At 44.2% G+C, this 15,676-nt stretch overlaps 1 protein-coding gene across 1 annotated transcript in view; it reads left to right on the forward strand.

Moving 5' to 3' along the window:
* Positions 1-11,914, forward strand: part of LOC116390040 (lysine-specific demethylase RSBN1L-like) — a 14,630-nt gene extending 2,716 nt beyond the window's left edge. Inside the window, exons 3-9 of the mRNA XM_031859281.1 lie at positions 4,489-4,626; positions 4,999-5,141; positions 8,614-8,784; positions 8,871-8,979; positions 9,329-9,585; positions 9,784-10,974; positions 11,905-11,914. Coding sequence (XP_031715141.1) covers positions 4,489-4,626; positions 4,999-5,141; positions 8,614-8,784; positions 8,871-8,979; positions 9,329-9,585; positions 9,784-10,974; positions 11,905-11,914 — 2,019 coding nt within the window. The remainder of the gene's footprint in view (positions 1-4,488; positions 4,627-4,998; positions 5,142-8,613; positions 8,785-8,870; positions 8,980-9,328; positions 9,586-9,783; positions 10,975-11,904) is intronic.
* Positions 11,915-15,676: the final 3,762 nt, after the last annotated feature.

Raw genomic sequence — 15,676 nt, forward strand, 5'->3', positions numbered from 1 at the left:
GTGTGTGTGTGTGTGTGTGTGTGTGTGTGTGTGTGTGTGTGTGTGTGGTACTACTACAGGGGTAGAGCGGTTTATGTTCTCTTTGGCTCTGCTCCTGGCTTTTCTTTTTATGAAATATTCATCACGTTATTCTGTGTGTTTGTTTCAGTTTCGGCCAGCTCTGCTTCAACAAACGCACCTTTGATGTCTGCATGTTGCTGCATTAATGAAACCTAGATAATGAATGAATTACACATCTAGATTGAGCTTTCCCTGCAAACCTGTGTCCTGAGCTGTTCCTTTAAGAGTAGTGTTCCTTGCAGAGCTAACGTCATTGTCCACTGGTCTTGTTCATTTTTTTTTTTTCCCCCCTCCCTCCTAGCTCTCAGCAGTGACCTTGGGAAGCAGACATACAGTCTACACACACACACACACTAACAGATGTGAGCATCCTCTCTGATATATACACACACACACACCACAGGTACGCTCACACAGACAGATTAATGATTTCTCTCACATATTTTTCCTTCACCTCCCTCTCTCTCCTCAGCTCTTCTTCTGCCGTTCTCTCTCTTTTATCCCTCTCCTCTTCATGTTTGTTCTCTGTTGTTTGGTTCTCTGCTCCAGATGCAAACAACTGGACAGCTGCTTTCTGTAAATGTGTGTGTGAGAGGAAAAGGCTTGCGTTGTTCTTTGGTGTTTGCTGTAAAGTTCTGCTTATTGTTGGGCTGCTGGAGTGTAACACACAATCACTTGTACTCGATAACGAGCCGGGCATGTTCAGCCCTTGACTGCAGGTATCCGAGCTGCTCTGTGAGTGTTTTGTATTCAGTGCCTGACTGAACCAGGATTATAGAAGATTACAGCACTCTCTTTTCTCAGGGCGAGTACAGCAAGATGTGCTCCAACAGTGAGGTCGTTTGGTCTTTCCGGTTCAGTCACTAAGTCATTATTTTTTAACGACGTTAGATTAGGCCTCATTCTGATGTCGTTAAATTTTATATGGATCTATGCTCGTATTGCGCTCATGTTTATACTCAAAGCTGTGTAAGAGCATTCACAACAATGGTCTTCAGGGACATTCTTTGGTAAAATGAATTTCAACTGTTCGGTTTCTATGATATGATAATTCCCTTTATAACAGTTATTATCAGATCTGATGGAGGCACCAAGCAGTTCACTGATACATTTACTAGAAATGATTTATCAGCAGAATGTTATCCGAAGAGGTAAATAAAGCAGGAAAAATAACTAAATCTGCTTGTAAAATAGTTGCAAGCAGGCTAATTATCAGAGGATCGATATAGCAACAAACTACTATTACCTATGTAATGATATGATGACGTAATGACTGATGAAGTCACTCTCCCGCTGTGTGTGTTGTAATCTGAGTTTATGGGCTTTGTTTACACGGTGCATGTGAGCCCCTGTGTGTTTGTGAGTTCTCTCTTTATATTTGTGTTTGTGCGCTCACATGCCGGCTGTGTCTGTGGGTCAGCTGAGGAAGAGATTATGCAAGTTGTGCGATTGTGTGTAAAGCACCAGTCAGCAGATAACTTGGTTGTGATGCAAGCACAGTTAATATACAGAGTACTCTAGAGACGGAGTGGACGTAATGATCCAGAAAGAGAGTTAAGAAACGGACGGACGTAGAGAGGTCTTATTGAGGTCAGGTAGAGCCGCCAGAGGATGTCATGACATGAACTCGGCCGGAGAGAGTGGAGGATGTGTTGACGGGAGGAGGGAAACTCGTCATAGAATAAACAAGTGGTCACAGGGGCCGCACCAGAGACCAGGACAGAGACAGGCCTGATCTAATAGGGACGTGAGTATTATGAGGGAGAGAGAGGACGAGGCTGAGAGAGATAATCTGAGCAAGAAGTAGATGAGGAGACTTACTGCTTTTAGCCAAATACAGTGATGACAGTAATGATAATTACAAATAATGATGTCGGCTTTTTAATCTGCTAAAATTGCGGCTCTTGAATAGCAAACGAGATGCAGTATATTTTAGATGGATGTAAATAAACAGTCGTAATCTGTTGTGTACATGATTTTTATTGTTACTTGTTAGTATTCATTCAACGTCTTCTGCATGTGTGCAGCAGTATCGGCCCATTTGAAACAAAGCCCATTGTCACGTTTACCCGTAGAAGTAACCTAAACGCTGTTGGTCATTTGTGCAACGTGCGCGGTACGCTGAGGCAAGGAAGCACTGGTGCGCCTCGAAGAGTACCGCTCAGAGGAAGTCTGTCACATTTCCTGTTTCCTTCCGTTTGTCTTCACTTATCGTCGGAGTGTGTGAGCGAATCGCCGACTGTTAAATGCTTTCATTTATTTAATACCTCTCCCGTGATAGTGAGAGAGTGTTCCCTTTGCTGACGACGTGGGAGTTATTCTGCTGTTTCATTATGCACCGTGTAAACACACACTGATGAAGAGGAGGCAGGCGCTCATGAACACATGCAGTCGTAAGTACGACTACACCGGCTGAGACACACACACGCGCTTGTAAGCATGAAGGCATTTGCATCCATGTGTGCACACAAACACAGTTTCCTCTCAGTATCTAGGTCATTGACTCGGTGAGACTATTTAAAGTTGCGATGTGTGAGAGTGAGTATTTCAAGCCTTTCGTCATCATCGTCTGAGGAGGATATTACAGATGCAGTGAAATGAAGTGAACGAACGCACCTCATCTGTGCACGATGATTTGGTTTATTTAGTTGATTTATGTTAGATTGGATGAACACCAATAGGCAGTTATTCGATGCATGTAATTAGACCGATTTGCAAGTGAACATGCATGAGCTTTTTTTAAATATTTATACAAAGCTCATTACTGCTGACAAGACAGTATGCTGACTTTTAAAGAGACCGACTCTACAGTTTGTCTTCTATGTGCAGTGAGGACCGGTTTGCGTCTCCCACTGAGTAATAACAGAATGTTCTTCAAACTACGGCTGAAGCAGTTAGTCGATTCATGGTTAAGTCCATTCGGCAGGTGATGAATTGACAATTTTGAATCTTTTATGAAGCAAACATGTTCAACATTTGTTGGTTCCAGCTTGTGAAATGTCTGGATTTGACGCTTTTCTCTGTTTTATATCACTTTTAATGAAATATCTTGGTGTTTTAGATTATATTGTTTGTTTACATTTTGTGAATAGTTTTTAAAAAAATGATGTCGGCTGATAACGATTTCTTTTGTTGAAGTATTTTAACTTAGCTAAACGTTACAGTGATCTGTAATCCAGTTGTTACGGCCATTCTCTACTAATTATCCAGCCTGTATAAATAACCAAGGTACTGGACCAACAACAATCCCTTATTAGAAGTAACACACACACACGCACGCACGCGCACCATAAGCTGCAGTCCTGCATGATTGCCCTCTGAGCAGCTGTTTTGGGATTTAGTGTCTTGTTCAAGGACTCACCTGGGAGCCTCAGAGCACCTTCCCCTTCAGTCTTTTTACAATCCATCATTTCCATCTTCATTTCTCCTCCTTCACCTCCCATCCTGTCTAACCTGCCCTCGTCTCTTTTCACACTCCCTCGCTCTGCCTCCCTCCTTTTTGTCTTTTCACTTTCTCTTATCTGATGGATCCTACTCTGTTGTCCTCTTCTCCTTCATTTTTCCTGTCCTTGCTCTGTCTTTTATATTCCCAAAAAAATGGTATCTTCATTTTCACCTGCGTACCCTCTTTCCCCCGTTGCTTTTCCCTCTGTTATTTCCATCTTCCCCTTTCTGTCTCTTTGACAGCTTGTCTTCCTAAACTCTCTCTCTTTCTCTCCATCTGTCCCTCTGTCCTTCCCTCCAGTGGATCCTCGCACTCTCCTCCCTCTGCTCCGTCTCTCTCACCCTCTCTCTCTCTGTCTTTCTCTGCCTTGTTGTCAAGTGGTGACTCACTAGAGGCGTGCAGCAAAAGATCTGGCCAACACACACTGTCACACACACACACACTGTCACACACATACACACACACACACACACACACACACACACACTGATCAGCCAAGAGTACAGCATGCACACACAGACACACAAAGACGCTGTTGAGGGCCAAGGGTATGGGAGACACACACACACATACAGACACACTATGCTCTGTCAGCCAAGCAAAGAGCAGCAAACAGTCTGTTGAGTCATGCCAGTGGAGCAGAAACATCAAGTGAAGCCGCCCACACACACACGCACACACACGCGCACACGCACACACACATGCACACACGCACACACACACACTATTTCTGTTTTGACACCCAGTAAGATTAACAGCTTCCATGTCAGTGTCTGGTTGTTTTTTTTATTATTATTCCTCTGGATTTTATTGCAGTCAAACAATACTAAATGCATTTGAAATGTGTAAACATTTATACTTTACACTGCAACCTGTACCGCTGATTGATAATTGATTGCAGTGTAACCAATCTCACATTGCTGCTGTGGTGTTAAATTAACGTCCCGATGTCCTCGTCTAATGCTGTGTTTCTCCTGCTGCAGGTGAAGAAGACCTTCAGTAATGGAACATACAGAGCCGGGGCAATGAGACAGATCAGCCTGGTGGGAGCCGTGGACGAGGAGGTCGGCGATTATTTCCCAGAATTCCTTGGCATGCTGGAGGAGTCGCCCTTCCTGAAGGTGAGTCGGGACGGGATGAACAGCGGTAATTCTACATAGCAACAGAGTGCTGCGGGATGGGCGAGTGACTGAGGTATGAACTTGATGCGACCGAACGTTTAAATGCGTTTACACCTACGTGACTGTTTGGAAACAGAACAGATGGAAAAAATGCTGCTCGACACAAACGTCAACGACCCGCCTAATAGTCTAAGTGACGGCTGTTGAGTTGTCAGGTGTGTCAGCGACTTGATGCAGCTTCCAGCTTTCCGTTCAGGAAGTTGGCTCTCTTGTCAAGTGTGTGTATGTGTGTGTGTGTACTTGAGATGTGCTAACTTGCTTTGATTGTTTGCCCCCCCTCCCCCTCCTCTCTCTTCTTCTGTCTGGCTGCAGCGGACGCTCCCGTGGGGAACCTTCTCCAGTCTGAGGCGGATGAATCCCACGGAGAGTGACGACGGTCCGATAATGTGGGTCAGACCGGGAGAACAGATGATACCTGTAGCCGATATACCAAAGTCCCCTTTTAAAAGGAAACGGTGAGCACACCACGCTTTACCGAACACACCGATAAAACACACACAAAACCAAGCCAGACAATATTTTTGATCCTCCTTAAACTGCAATGAGGCAGAATTAGCCGGGATTTTTGCTCTCTATGAATGTTTGCACAGGCTACAAGTCTCTGGTGTTTGTGTGTCTGTCTGTGTGTGTGTGTGTGTGTGTGTGTGTGTGTACCTTATTGAGCCAGCCTGCCTCTCTACTCTCCGCACAGCCCACGAGGACTGATTACGGGGGAAAAAACGGTAACAAAGCACGCTCGCACATTTGAAGCAACAGCCGTGGTGGAAGCGTGAAGCTTTGTTGTAGCGGAGCAGCGCCGGCCGAGGCAATTACACCCTCTCTGTTTGTGTCTGCCACAGAGTCATTGTTGCTCACACATAAGCTCCGTCTCACAAGCACGGGGTTTCTGTGAGCGAGGCCATTAGAGAGAGAGAGAGTGTGTGTGTGTGATGTGTGTGATGTGAGCGGTATGTGGCTCACCGCTCAGATGAGATCATCGTTGTGTTAATAGAGTCGACATCAGATGCTACTTCACGTGGCTGCCAGCCAAGTGCGGGATAACACACACCGCACACATTCAGCAGTTATTTCTCTCCCGTCTCTGCTGATTGGTAGTCGCATCAATAGTAATATTTTGGGATTTTTAAAAAATCTATTTCTGATTTTAGTGCAAGAATGCCCAACATTCACTGGTTCCAGCTTCTGAATTGTGAGGATTTGCTACTTTTCTATAATATCTTTGGACATTTGTTTTGACAAAAAAAAAGAAGGCGTCACCTTAATAACCGTGTTTTCTATAAATTAATCCAAGAGAGCTTCATTCATTCAAACGTTCCTGTGTGAATAAAAGTGGAAGCGATAAAGAAAGTACAGTCACTCTATCAGTAGTCGGCACCTGAATCTAGCCTGTCAAGACATAAACACGTAAAGCATCGGTGGGTGCACAGTGTTAGACGGGGATGGCTTTAAAGAAGTGTGTGTGTGTGTGTGTGTGTGTGTGTGTGTGTGTATGCTGTCAGAAGCACTTGTGTAACAGCTGGGGCTGAAGGAATCTGTTTTTATAGAGACACAGATGGATAGAGAGAGGCGGTTAAACTATTCTCTTCTCGTCTCATCCCATCACTTTATTATACATCACCATGATGTAAACAAAGTGATCTACAAACCAAGATGCACTCTTCTCTTTCTTTCTCTGTTTTTCTTACGGTCCGTCTTCTGTTTCCTGCTTTAAGTTGATTTATTGTAGAGTTACGATGCCGTTATTTTCAGGAACTAAAGAAAAAGAAGCACAGACTCGGTGCGTGCGTGCGTACAGAATTTGACAAGGAAAGAAAATCAGTTTGTCTGAAAGAAATACTGTGACGAAGTATCGGAAGAGGACGTGATGTCATTTGTTATTTTGGCTCGTGTGTGTGGTTTCAGTGAGAAGGTCGAGCTGTTGTGAGACTCTGATTATGGTGGTCAGACGATGAAAAAAAACCAAACCAAAGTACTTCAGCTCGTAGTGAAGGAGCGCCACGCTGCCAGAGATTTTTACAATAATTGCAGAGCAACAGCAGCAACCTTGGAAAGCGTCCGTCTCAAACGGGACAGACTGACGCAGAGCGCGCTGCTCCTGTCCGGATACAAGCTGCATGACAGACGACCGACGAGCGGAGTCCATGGAGAGCCGGGCGGCGATCAGTAAGACGTCAAACCACAGCCACAGCTCTGTCTGTTAATCAGGTGGTTGAGCCACATTTTTTAAGAAAACACCTTTTCGTCGAGAGGATTCGCTACTTTTCTCTATTTTGTATCATAGTAAATTAAATATCTTTAGATTATTGTGGTTGAGCAAAACAAGACATTTAAATCTGGACTTGTAACAGCGTTTGTTGTCAGAGGACGTTTTCCCCTCCGTCTCTCCTTCCTCCCTCTTTACACTCCCTTTACCGTCTTATCCCTCCACTCCCCACCTCTCCCCCCCCTTCTTTATCCCTCCATCATCTTCTCTTCTCTCTCTCTCTCCACCACTTTATTTGCCCATAAACGTACAGGAATCCACCTGGACGACTTGGTGCAGAGACGGAGAGAGAGAGGAGGGAGACGGTAGAATTTAAATATCGCTCTAGATGTGCACGTTCAGCACTCCTCCCTTTACCGCCTCTACTTTTCAGTGTTTCACTTACCGGCTTTCCTGGTTTTACATTCATTACTGTCAGCCTGTAGTCAGCTCACACACACTGAACTGTGTGTGTGTGAGAGAGTGTGTTTTCATCCCACCCCCCCCCTCTACTCTCTATTTTCCTCTGCTTCTTTCTTCCTTTTCCACCAACTCCTGCCTCTCTGCTCTGATCTCTGAATGAATGAATGAATGCACAATTAAGTGTTCGACACGGGTAGTCTCACTGCTGTTCTGTCTGTGTTACACTCTCGAAGGAATCTCTCACAGACTCTGTGTGTGTGTGTGTGTGTGTGTGTGTGTGTGTGTGTGTGTGTGTGTGTGTGTGTGTGTGTGTGTTACCACTCTTGTTTGAATCTGACTGCAGCTCCAGTGTGAGTCACTGATCCAGTAGTGAGCTGACTGCAGTACTTCTATTGTTTGGCAACGGCGCTCATTTTTTTTTTTTCATGCTTCTCGGTCTGTCTGCATGAAGCAAAACCATCGTCGTGTTCCAGCACTGTACGTTTCATATTTTAAAATGCTTATTTTATAGAGGATATCACTGATTTCCAGTTTTTCGTCCTCTTGTCCCTGTTAAGTGTTTTGTGTTTTGAAGAATTTAAATAAGACGTTGATTATGTTTTTAATGTGCTGTGGAACATCTAGTTAGGACGTCCACATTCGTTGAGTTTCAGATGTTTAATGATGTCCACTAAAACTATGACTGCAATTAACAATTATAATCATTATTTATTGATTGTTTTCATAAAATGTGAGAAAATAGTAAAAGAAAACACCTGGTGTATTTTCCTATACTCACGTTTACCCTCAGTTTATGTCCAAAGGTATTTAATTTACAATAAGATAAATTTAAAAAAATAAGCAAATTCTGACATTTAGGAAATAAGAACCAACACATGGCATTTGGGCTTAATATATTACTTCAAAAGTATCAAACAAAAATTTATTTTTATTATTATTTGATTATCAAAATTGCCACTAATAGTTTTAGCCCTGGTTTGCTGCAAAGCGCCCAATAATTGTTGCTGTTATGTAGTAAAATTACAATTCATCAGCATCTACTTTGATATTGGATTAATTTAATGATAAATGAAGTCTGGTGCTTTTATTTTGCCCCAGCAGACGGGAAACAAAAGAAATAAACAAAGCTGCCCTCTCACCTTGTAGTCCTATTTAGTCTTTATTTAGACAGCAGGGAACTAGAGACGGGGAATCTCTCTGAAGAGAACCACAACAAGAGTCTCCACACAGTTCTACAGTGTTTATTATCTGTCCTGCCGCAGCTCCACCAACGAGGTGAAGAACCTGCTGCAGTCGCTGCCGAGGGCCAGCGAGCCCCGAGAGATGCTGTTTGAGGACCGGACCCGGGCCCATGCAGACCACATCGGTCAGGGCTTCGAACGACAGACCACAGCGGCAGTGGGGGTGCTGAAGGCCGTACAGGCCGGACAAAGGTAGGAGGTGGCGCTACGTGTGATCACACTGTACAGGTAGTAAGAGATGTGTAATCCTTCTTACTCTGGCCCTCCCTCGTTCTCAGCTCGGAGCCTCCTCGTGTAACCAAAGACGTCGTGTGTTTCCACGCTGGTGATTTCCCTCATGTGGTTGAGAGGCTGCAGCTGGATCTATACGAGCCTCCGCTGTCTCAGGTGCGTACATTGCACACACACAGAAGGCATTGAGCTGCTTATACGGTAGAGAAGACAGTAACGTACTCTTTATTATGTCCCAAATCAGACGGGGTCTTCCTCAGTCTTTAATTAATCACTTTCTGTGTAACACTGACTTTAGGTGTAAAGTTAAATTCATCTGTGGATGCTGCCACATGGTGGAGCAAAGTTGAACTGCAGACAGGATGAGTTTAATTTAATTCAATTTAAGGATTTCTGGTCCATAAATATGTATTTACTGTACTAAAAGGTTGTACAGAGTAATTAAATATATTATTCTTTAGGCTTAATTTTGGAGCGTACCCCCCCCCCCCCCCCCTCTTTACAGTGTGTGCAGTGGGTCGATGATGCCAAACTGAACCAGATGCGTCGCGAGGGCATCCACTACGCCCGCATCCGCCTGTGCCACGACGACATCTATTTCATCCCTCGCAACGTGGTCCACCAGTTCAAGACCGTGTCATCCGTCTGCAGCCTGGCATGGCACGTCCGCTTAAGACAATACTACGATAGAGAGGAGGAGGAGGAGGAGGAGGTAGAGGAGGTGAAGAAGGAGGAGGAGGAGGAGGAGGAGTTGAAGGAGAAGGAGAGGAAAACGGCGGAGGAAAAAGAGGAGGAGAGGAGAAAAAAGAAGAGCGAGAAAAGAGTGATGGAGAGGATTAAGAAGGAGGTTGGTGTGGCAGAAAACGGGACGTTGCCGGCGGTCAAAAAGGAGGAACGGGATCATCATCGCCCGCCTGTCTTGTCTCCGCCGGCTCTCTCAGTGGACTCGAACGCGAGCAGCGCTCGAGACAAAGAGGTGGACAAGGAGAGGGTGAAAGTAGGAAAACCCAAACGGCAGGATTCACCTCCTGCAAAGGTGAAAGCAGAACTTCTGGTGCCTCCGCTCTGCAAGAACAAATCGCCTTCATCACTCCCTCCTGCGTCTCATCCTCCTCATCAGAACACAAAACCCAAAGCCGCATCGTCAAAGCACCTTCATCATCATCACCACCACCACCATTTGGACGGTAGAATGATGTCCTCCTCTTCAGCTCCTAAGTTGCCCATCTCCAAGTCTTCCTCTTCTTCAGCCGTCGCTCCTTTGCGCTCCCCTTTAGCTCCTCCATGCTCTACCTCTTCTCCATCTTCCTCCATGTCCACCTCGGCTCCATCTCCCCTGACTCGTCCCAAGCCCGCAGCGGACTCGCGTTTCTCCACGCCCGCTCCCTCCAGCGTGTGTTCGACTTCTCGGCAACCTCCCTCCTCTCCGTCGGACCGTCCGAAAGCCTCACCCCGCCTGAACCCGGACGTCCCGTCGGACGCACAGACGCCGTCGGACGTTCGGGCGCCACGCGGGTCACCCGCCGCGGACACGCAAACGCGCACCTGCGTGAGTTCGCAAGCCGACACTCGGACGCATGCGGCAGCTCGTGCGGCAACAGACTTGTGGACGCAAGCGCTCCACGAGAGGTGGGGTCACGGCGCCAACGCCAGGACGCCCGCGGAGCCGCAGATGCGTCCGGCGCAGGACCCCGCGAGGCAAGGACTTTACATGCAGCAATACGCGCCCCAGCATCTCCCGCCTCCCCACCTCCCTCACATGCTCCCGCCCTCTTTCTCCCCTCTCCTGCCACACTCCCATCTCCTTCATAGGCCGCCGATCCTCCCCCCGAATCCGCTGTCCAGTCATCCCGCTCAGCCCCAGCCTCTGAACTCGTACCACAGTCAGAAAGCGGTTCACATGAGCCAGCTGCACCTGCATCCGCCACACCAACCGAACATCGGCACGCCGTCTCAGCCGTACTACCAGCCTCCCAACACCCCCCTCGCCGGCTCCCAGTCTCTCCCCCCCCACCTCTCCCAGCACCACCAGTTCGCCCCGCACGCCAACGCCTTCTTCCCCCCTCAGCATCCCCACTTGTCCCCTCACCACTTCCTCCCCCCTCAGTCTTACCTCTCCCAGCCCCCCAGCCCTTACCCGCTGCAACCGCAGTACCAGCCTCCGTCGTTCCCTTACCCCCCTCCTCCTCCTCCTTCCTCCTCACCGCCTCCCCCTCCTCCTTCTCTTCCGCCTCCTCTTCCCCCTCAACCCTCCCCTTCGGACCTCCTCCCGCCACGAAGCCACGACGAGCAGCAGAATCAGATTTTATAGACGTTTTTTGTACATAACGATGCTGTTTTTAAACGACTGTACATGTAGAAGGTTTTATTTTGGTTGTGATGTTGTAAAAAGGAAATGACGAGGAAGACGGTGTGTACCGTGATGAACACAGTTGGACTTTATTCACCTCAGACCTCTTGACTGGACTGATTTATATTATACTGAATGCTTTGTGGGTCACAGATATTGAGAAATGATTGCATTTATTAGTAGTTTTGATATTTCAGTCATGTGTGGCGGCACCAGTTTGACTTTGAAGCAGATAATATTCAAGCTTACGGTTTGAGCTCCCCATTCTGCCAAAGTGCTGTCTGCTTCTGTTTTTTAAGTGAGTCATCAGAGGTAGGAAGGAAAAAGAAGTAATTATTGTGTCAGATATTTATCTACAAAAGGTCGTGACGACGACATTTTTGTGAAACTTGCAGCTAATGCTTCCATTTTCATGGTTTTTTTCTAGTTTATACTTTGTGCCCAAGACTGTTTGTGGAATAATGATATACACACTATTGTATTGGTGTAATGTTACGACAGTTCCTCTACTAGATTGTACGGATACACCTTCAACATTACAATATAGCGCAGTATGTTCCTCTGATATTGTACTTTGAGCAATAATCTGCTGAATATAAATGCAAATGCATTTCCCTAAATCAGTATTTTTATTCTAATTTCAAAGCCATTGATAACAGGCCGGTCGTGTCCTATTCAATCATGGGATTTTTGTAATCAGTCCCTATGATGTTTGTGTGGTGTATTTAAAGCTGGAACTAGCAGCCGGTAGTTTCATAGTTACCACACAGACATCAGAGTCGTAACAATCTAAAAGAAAACAAATAAGCACATTTCCAATAAATGTCAAGCTACTCCCTAAAAGTATTGCGATTGTCTTGTCCCGGTAGCCCTGAACACCACAGCCGTAGCTCTTAGTGTAGTTTAGTGTCTGTTGGATGTGCACCAGGCTCTCTCCTAATTTTGGAAACGGCACTTGCTGTTCAGCCAAGGACACATTTGACCCAGCCAAGGCTGTGAAACAGACCGGCCTTCAGAGTCTCAGGAAAAGAAATCCAGTCAGGACACACATCCACGAATATACTGGTCTCCTAAAACACAATCCTGAATCTTTAGTTACCTTTTTAAGGTTACTGTTCAGGGATAAGAATAACTGAAATGGATGTATATCCACTACTGTTGATATTATTGAAGATACTAATTATGTCGGAGGATCAACGGGGCAATTTCCGGTTCTTCCGACACTATTAAGTTAATCATTCCGGCCTCAGACATCTCTGATACGAATGCTTTTATTCTTTATGGACACAGAAGCTACGCTGTCGAGAATTCTTTCCCAAAGCACTATTTTAAGTATTAATGTATTTATCTGAAGCAGTGTGGAGCGTCCTGTCTGTTGTAATGTTTTAGTTATCAACCAGGGACTGGAGTGACCTCTTGTTGTTTTTAAAAAGTACAATAAATTATTGAAATTCTGTGTTAGCGACAACTATGAATATGTTTTTCAGAGTGGTAACGTCTGATCTTAGATTTTCAGATCCGTCTCATTTTGATGTTGAAAACTTTTTTATTTATTATTTTTTGTCATTGATGTCATGATTTTACCATCACTATCTGAGTATAGCCCACATGCTAATGTAGCCCACAACATTTCCCCAGTGCCTGTCCTTAACTGTGAACTACTAAAATGGTCCAGAGCCGGAGCGAGAAGGAGTTTTGTCCTTTAATGGAAGTTTTTTGTTTTTTTTAGGAGTCCCAGATTTAAGTTTTCCCTGGAAAATGAGAGCAAAGCCTTAAATTGGTCTCTAAAGCTGCTGAAAAGTCTCCAAATATCTGCGGCCTAACTCGGGATGACTCGGCGAGACCGTGTCCTGAAAGCAGGCTTGTGTTCTGATGATTAGTTTCACCGCCAGCGTGGAGAATCTTGGAAAAATGAAACTTAAAACTTCAGCTCTCTTAGTCAGTTTGACTCCGAGGACTTCATTTCAGAGACAACTCTTCCCCTTGTGGCTTTGAGGAGAGCGAGGTGATATTAATAATAAGCACTCGATGCCAGTTGTAGAGCGCTCTGCAGCTCTTTGTATGCTTTTTGGGTTTCAGATGTTACAGAAAAAAAATGACAGGAACGTCTATTTTTTTTGTACAATTGTGACAAAATTATGGTTGAAAACAAGTTTTCATGGGCCGCCGTTTGTTTTCACAGTTTATTTATCTCAAGAATTTTTGTTTTTTTTCTGTTTTATGTCTGTGATTTGTAACTGTCAGCACTGGAGTGTACATACGTTTTGTAAAGAGGAAAAAGAACTTGTGGTGTGGTTTCTACTTTAAATATGAGCCTAGCTAATAAAAGGTTCAATGTATGGAACATGTTGTGGTACGACTTGATGTTTCCTGGTCTGCTGGTCGGGAAACGTCCTCAAAACATTTGATGCTTGTTTGAGGTTTAAAGGCACTCGGTGGAGTATTTGACCACTAGTAGCGCTACAGAGCAGTGTTTCTACAAGTGGAGTCCCTGATTCGTATGTAAGCCATCGGTTTCAAAAAACAAGTAAAAGCACAATTAGAATCTAAAAAATATAATAGTTCAAATGAGAGCTAAAATATACACAAATAAAATATGAAAGTACTATGAATTACACGCTTTTGTGTGGCGTATACCCGCCTTTGTGTTCTCGTTGTGTATTGCTGTTATGCAAGCCGCCCACTCTCTGCAGCAATGAGCTCAGCAGATTTACTCTGCGAGATGTGAGCAGACGACTCAAACACACCACAGTGCCATAGAGCCCCGTGTGTGTGTGTGTGTGTGTGTGTGTGTGTGTGTGTGTGTGTGTGTGTGTGTGTGTGTGTGTGTGTGGTCAACGGCGACTCAAAACAGCCCTTTTTAACTCACTTTTCATCCTTTCTCACACACAGCAAGAATAACAGCAGAGCTCAGCTGACCTTTACAGACTGGGGAGTGGGAGTGAGGCAGGAAGTTGGGGCAGAGAGAGAGAGAGTTTGGGAGGGAATACTTGGAAAACATCTTGAGATACACAGACTGTCATTGTACTAATTATACAGAAACGGTACTCATCAATAGTGAAGCTGTGAAATGAATGTGGGCTTAACTACATTTCCTAACCCTAAAACACTGAATACAGGAAGTATTAAGATCCTCCACAAGTAAAAGTGCCTTTACAAAAATACAAAAATACTTAATAAGAAAATGTATAAGTCCTGCAATAAAATTCTTACTTAAGTAAAATGATAGTATTATCAGAAAAATATACTTTAAGTACCAAAAGTAAAAGTATTTTATATAGTATATACTGATGTGTCAATGTGTACTTTAGGTAGCATTGTACTAGTTTGGAACTGGTTTTTACTCCTTTATATAAAGTTTGTAATACTTTTTTATTTTACTTTTTACTCTATTTGCTCTTTTTTAAAAAGATTGGGTCATTTCACTTCTTTGAGGTCAGTAACTTTACCTGTCAAATAAATGTAGTGTAGTAAAAAGTATTATATTTAAATGAAATTTAGTGGAACTATCAAGTAAAGAACAAATACCTCAAGATTGTAACTATGAAAAAGTACCTGAGCAAATGTACTTAGTTACCTTCACTACTGCATAGTACTTTACATAGTACTAGATGTTGCAGGACGAGTGCAGCAGGCTGAAGTTAATTTGCATTAGCAGCTAGCATGCTAACCCCACAACACTTTGCTTTATATAGCCGGTACCTAACTCGATCCTTCCGAGTATGGAAATACTTGAATGTGTATTTGCATGACTATTTGAGACAAATACCCACAGTTCAATGTACATAAATCCATTTATTTTTTTACAAGACATGCATTAATTATCAAACACTTTCAACTCATCAAATCACTTACTCCTCATTTCAACACAGTGCAAAGAATGTCTTTGAATTACTAATAAAAACAATTGAATGGCACAAAACAAATGTCACTCATGCACAGTGTCAGCCGTACCATAAAGTTGAAATATGGAACCATGATGACAACACTAGAAACTGCTGATAAAAGTATTGTGATGCACATTTAAACCCTAATAGTTAAACATAATATACAGTAAGAAACGTGTTCTTTATCTTCGTACATGTCAAAGTATGTTTCCTAGGGACCTTGGACCAACAGTAATAACAGCTCAGTGATCTTCATGGAGCACGTGATGATTTACAAAAGAGACCTTGTACAGAGCAGGGAGGGCAGCCCGCGGGAAAATGCTTTTATGTCCTGAACAATTTCTTAAATTATGCAATTGCAGCCAATCCGAGCCGTCGTCGCTTCAACACCTCTCAAGTTAATTTATAACTTGTGAAATAATATTTGGCCAACTAATCTCCACAGTATCAGGAATGAAAAGAAGTTTGTGCTTAAATACAGCCACACAATACCTGAAGCATAATGTCCAAGAGTTGATAGTCAATGTTATGAAACTTAAATACAGGAAGTCACAACTAAACACCACTCAGTTCCTCCCTGTGTGGTGCTCTGTACGAGAGCAGGCGTGCCAGCTTT

This window comes from Anarrhichthys ocellatus, unplaced genomic scaffold (genome assembly GCF_004355925.1).
Source record: "Anarrhichthys ocellatus isolate YVR2014 unplaced genomic scaffold, GSC_Weel_1.0 scaffold21, whole genome shotgun sequence".
Lineage (NCBI taxonomy): Eukaryota > Metazoa > Chordata > Actinopteri > Perciformes > Anarhichadidae > Anarrhichthys > Anarrhichthys ocellatus.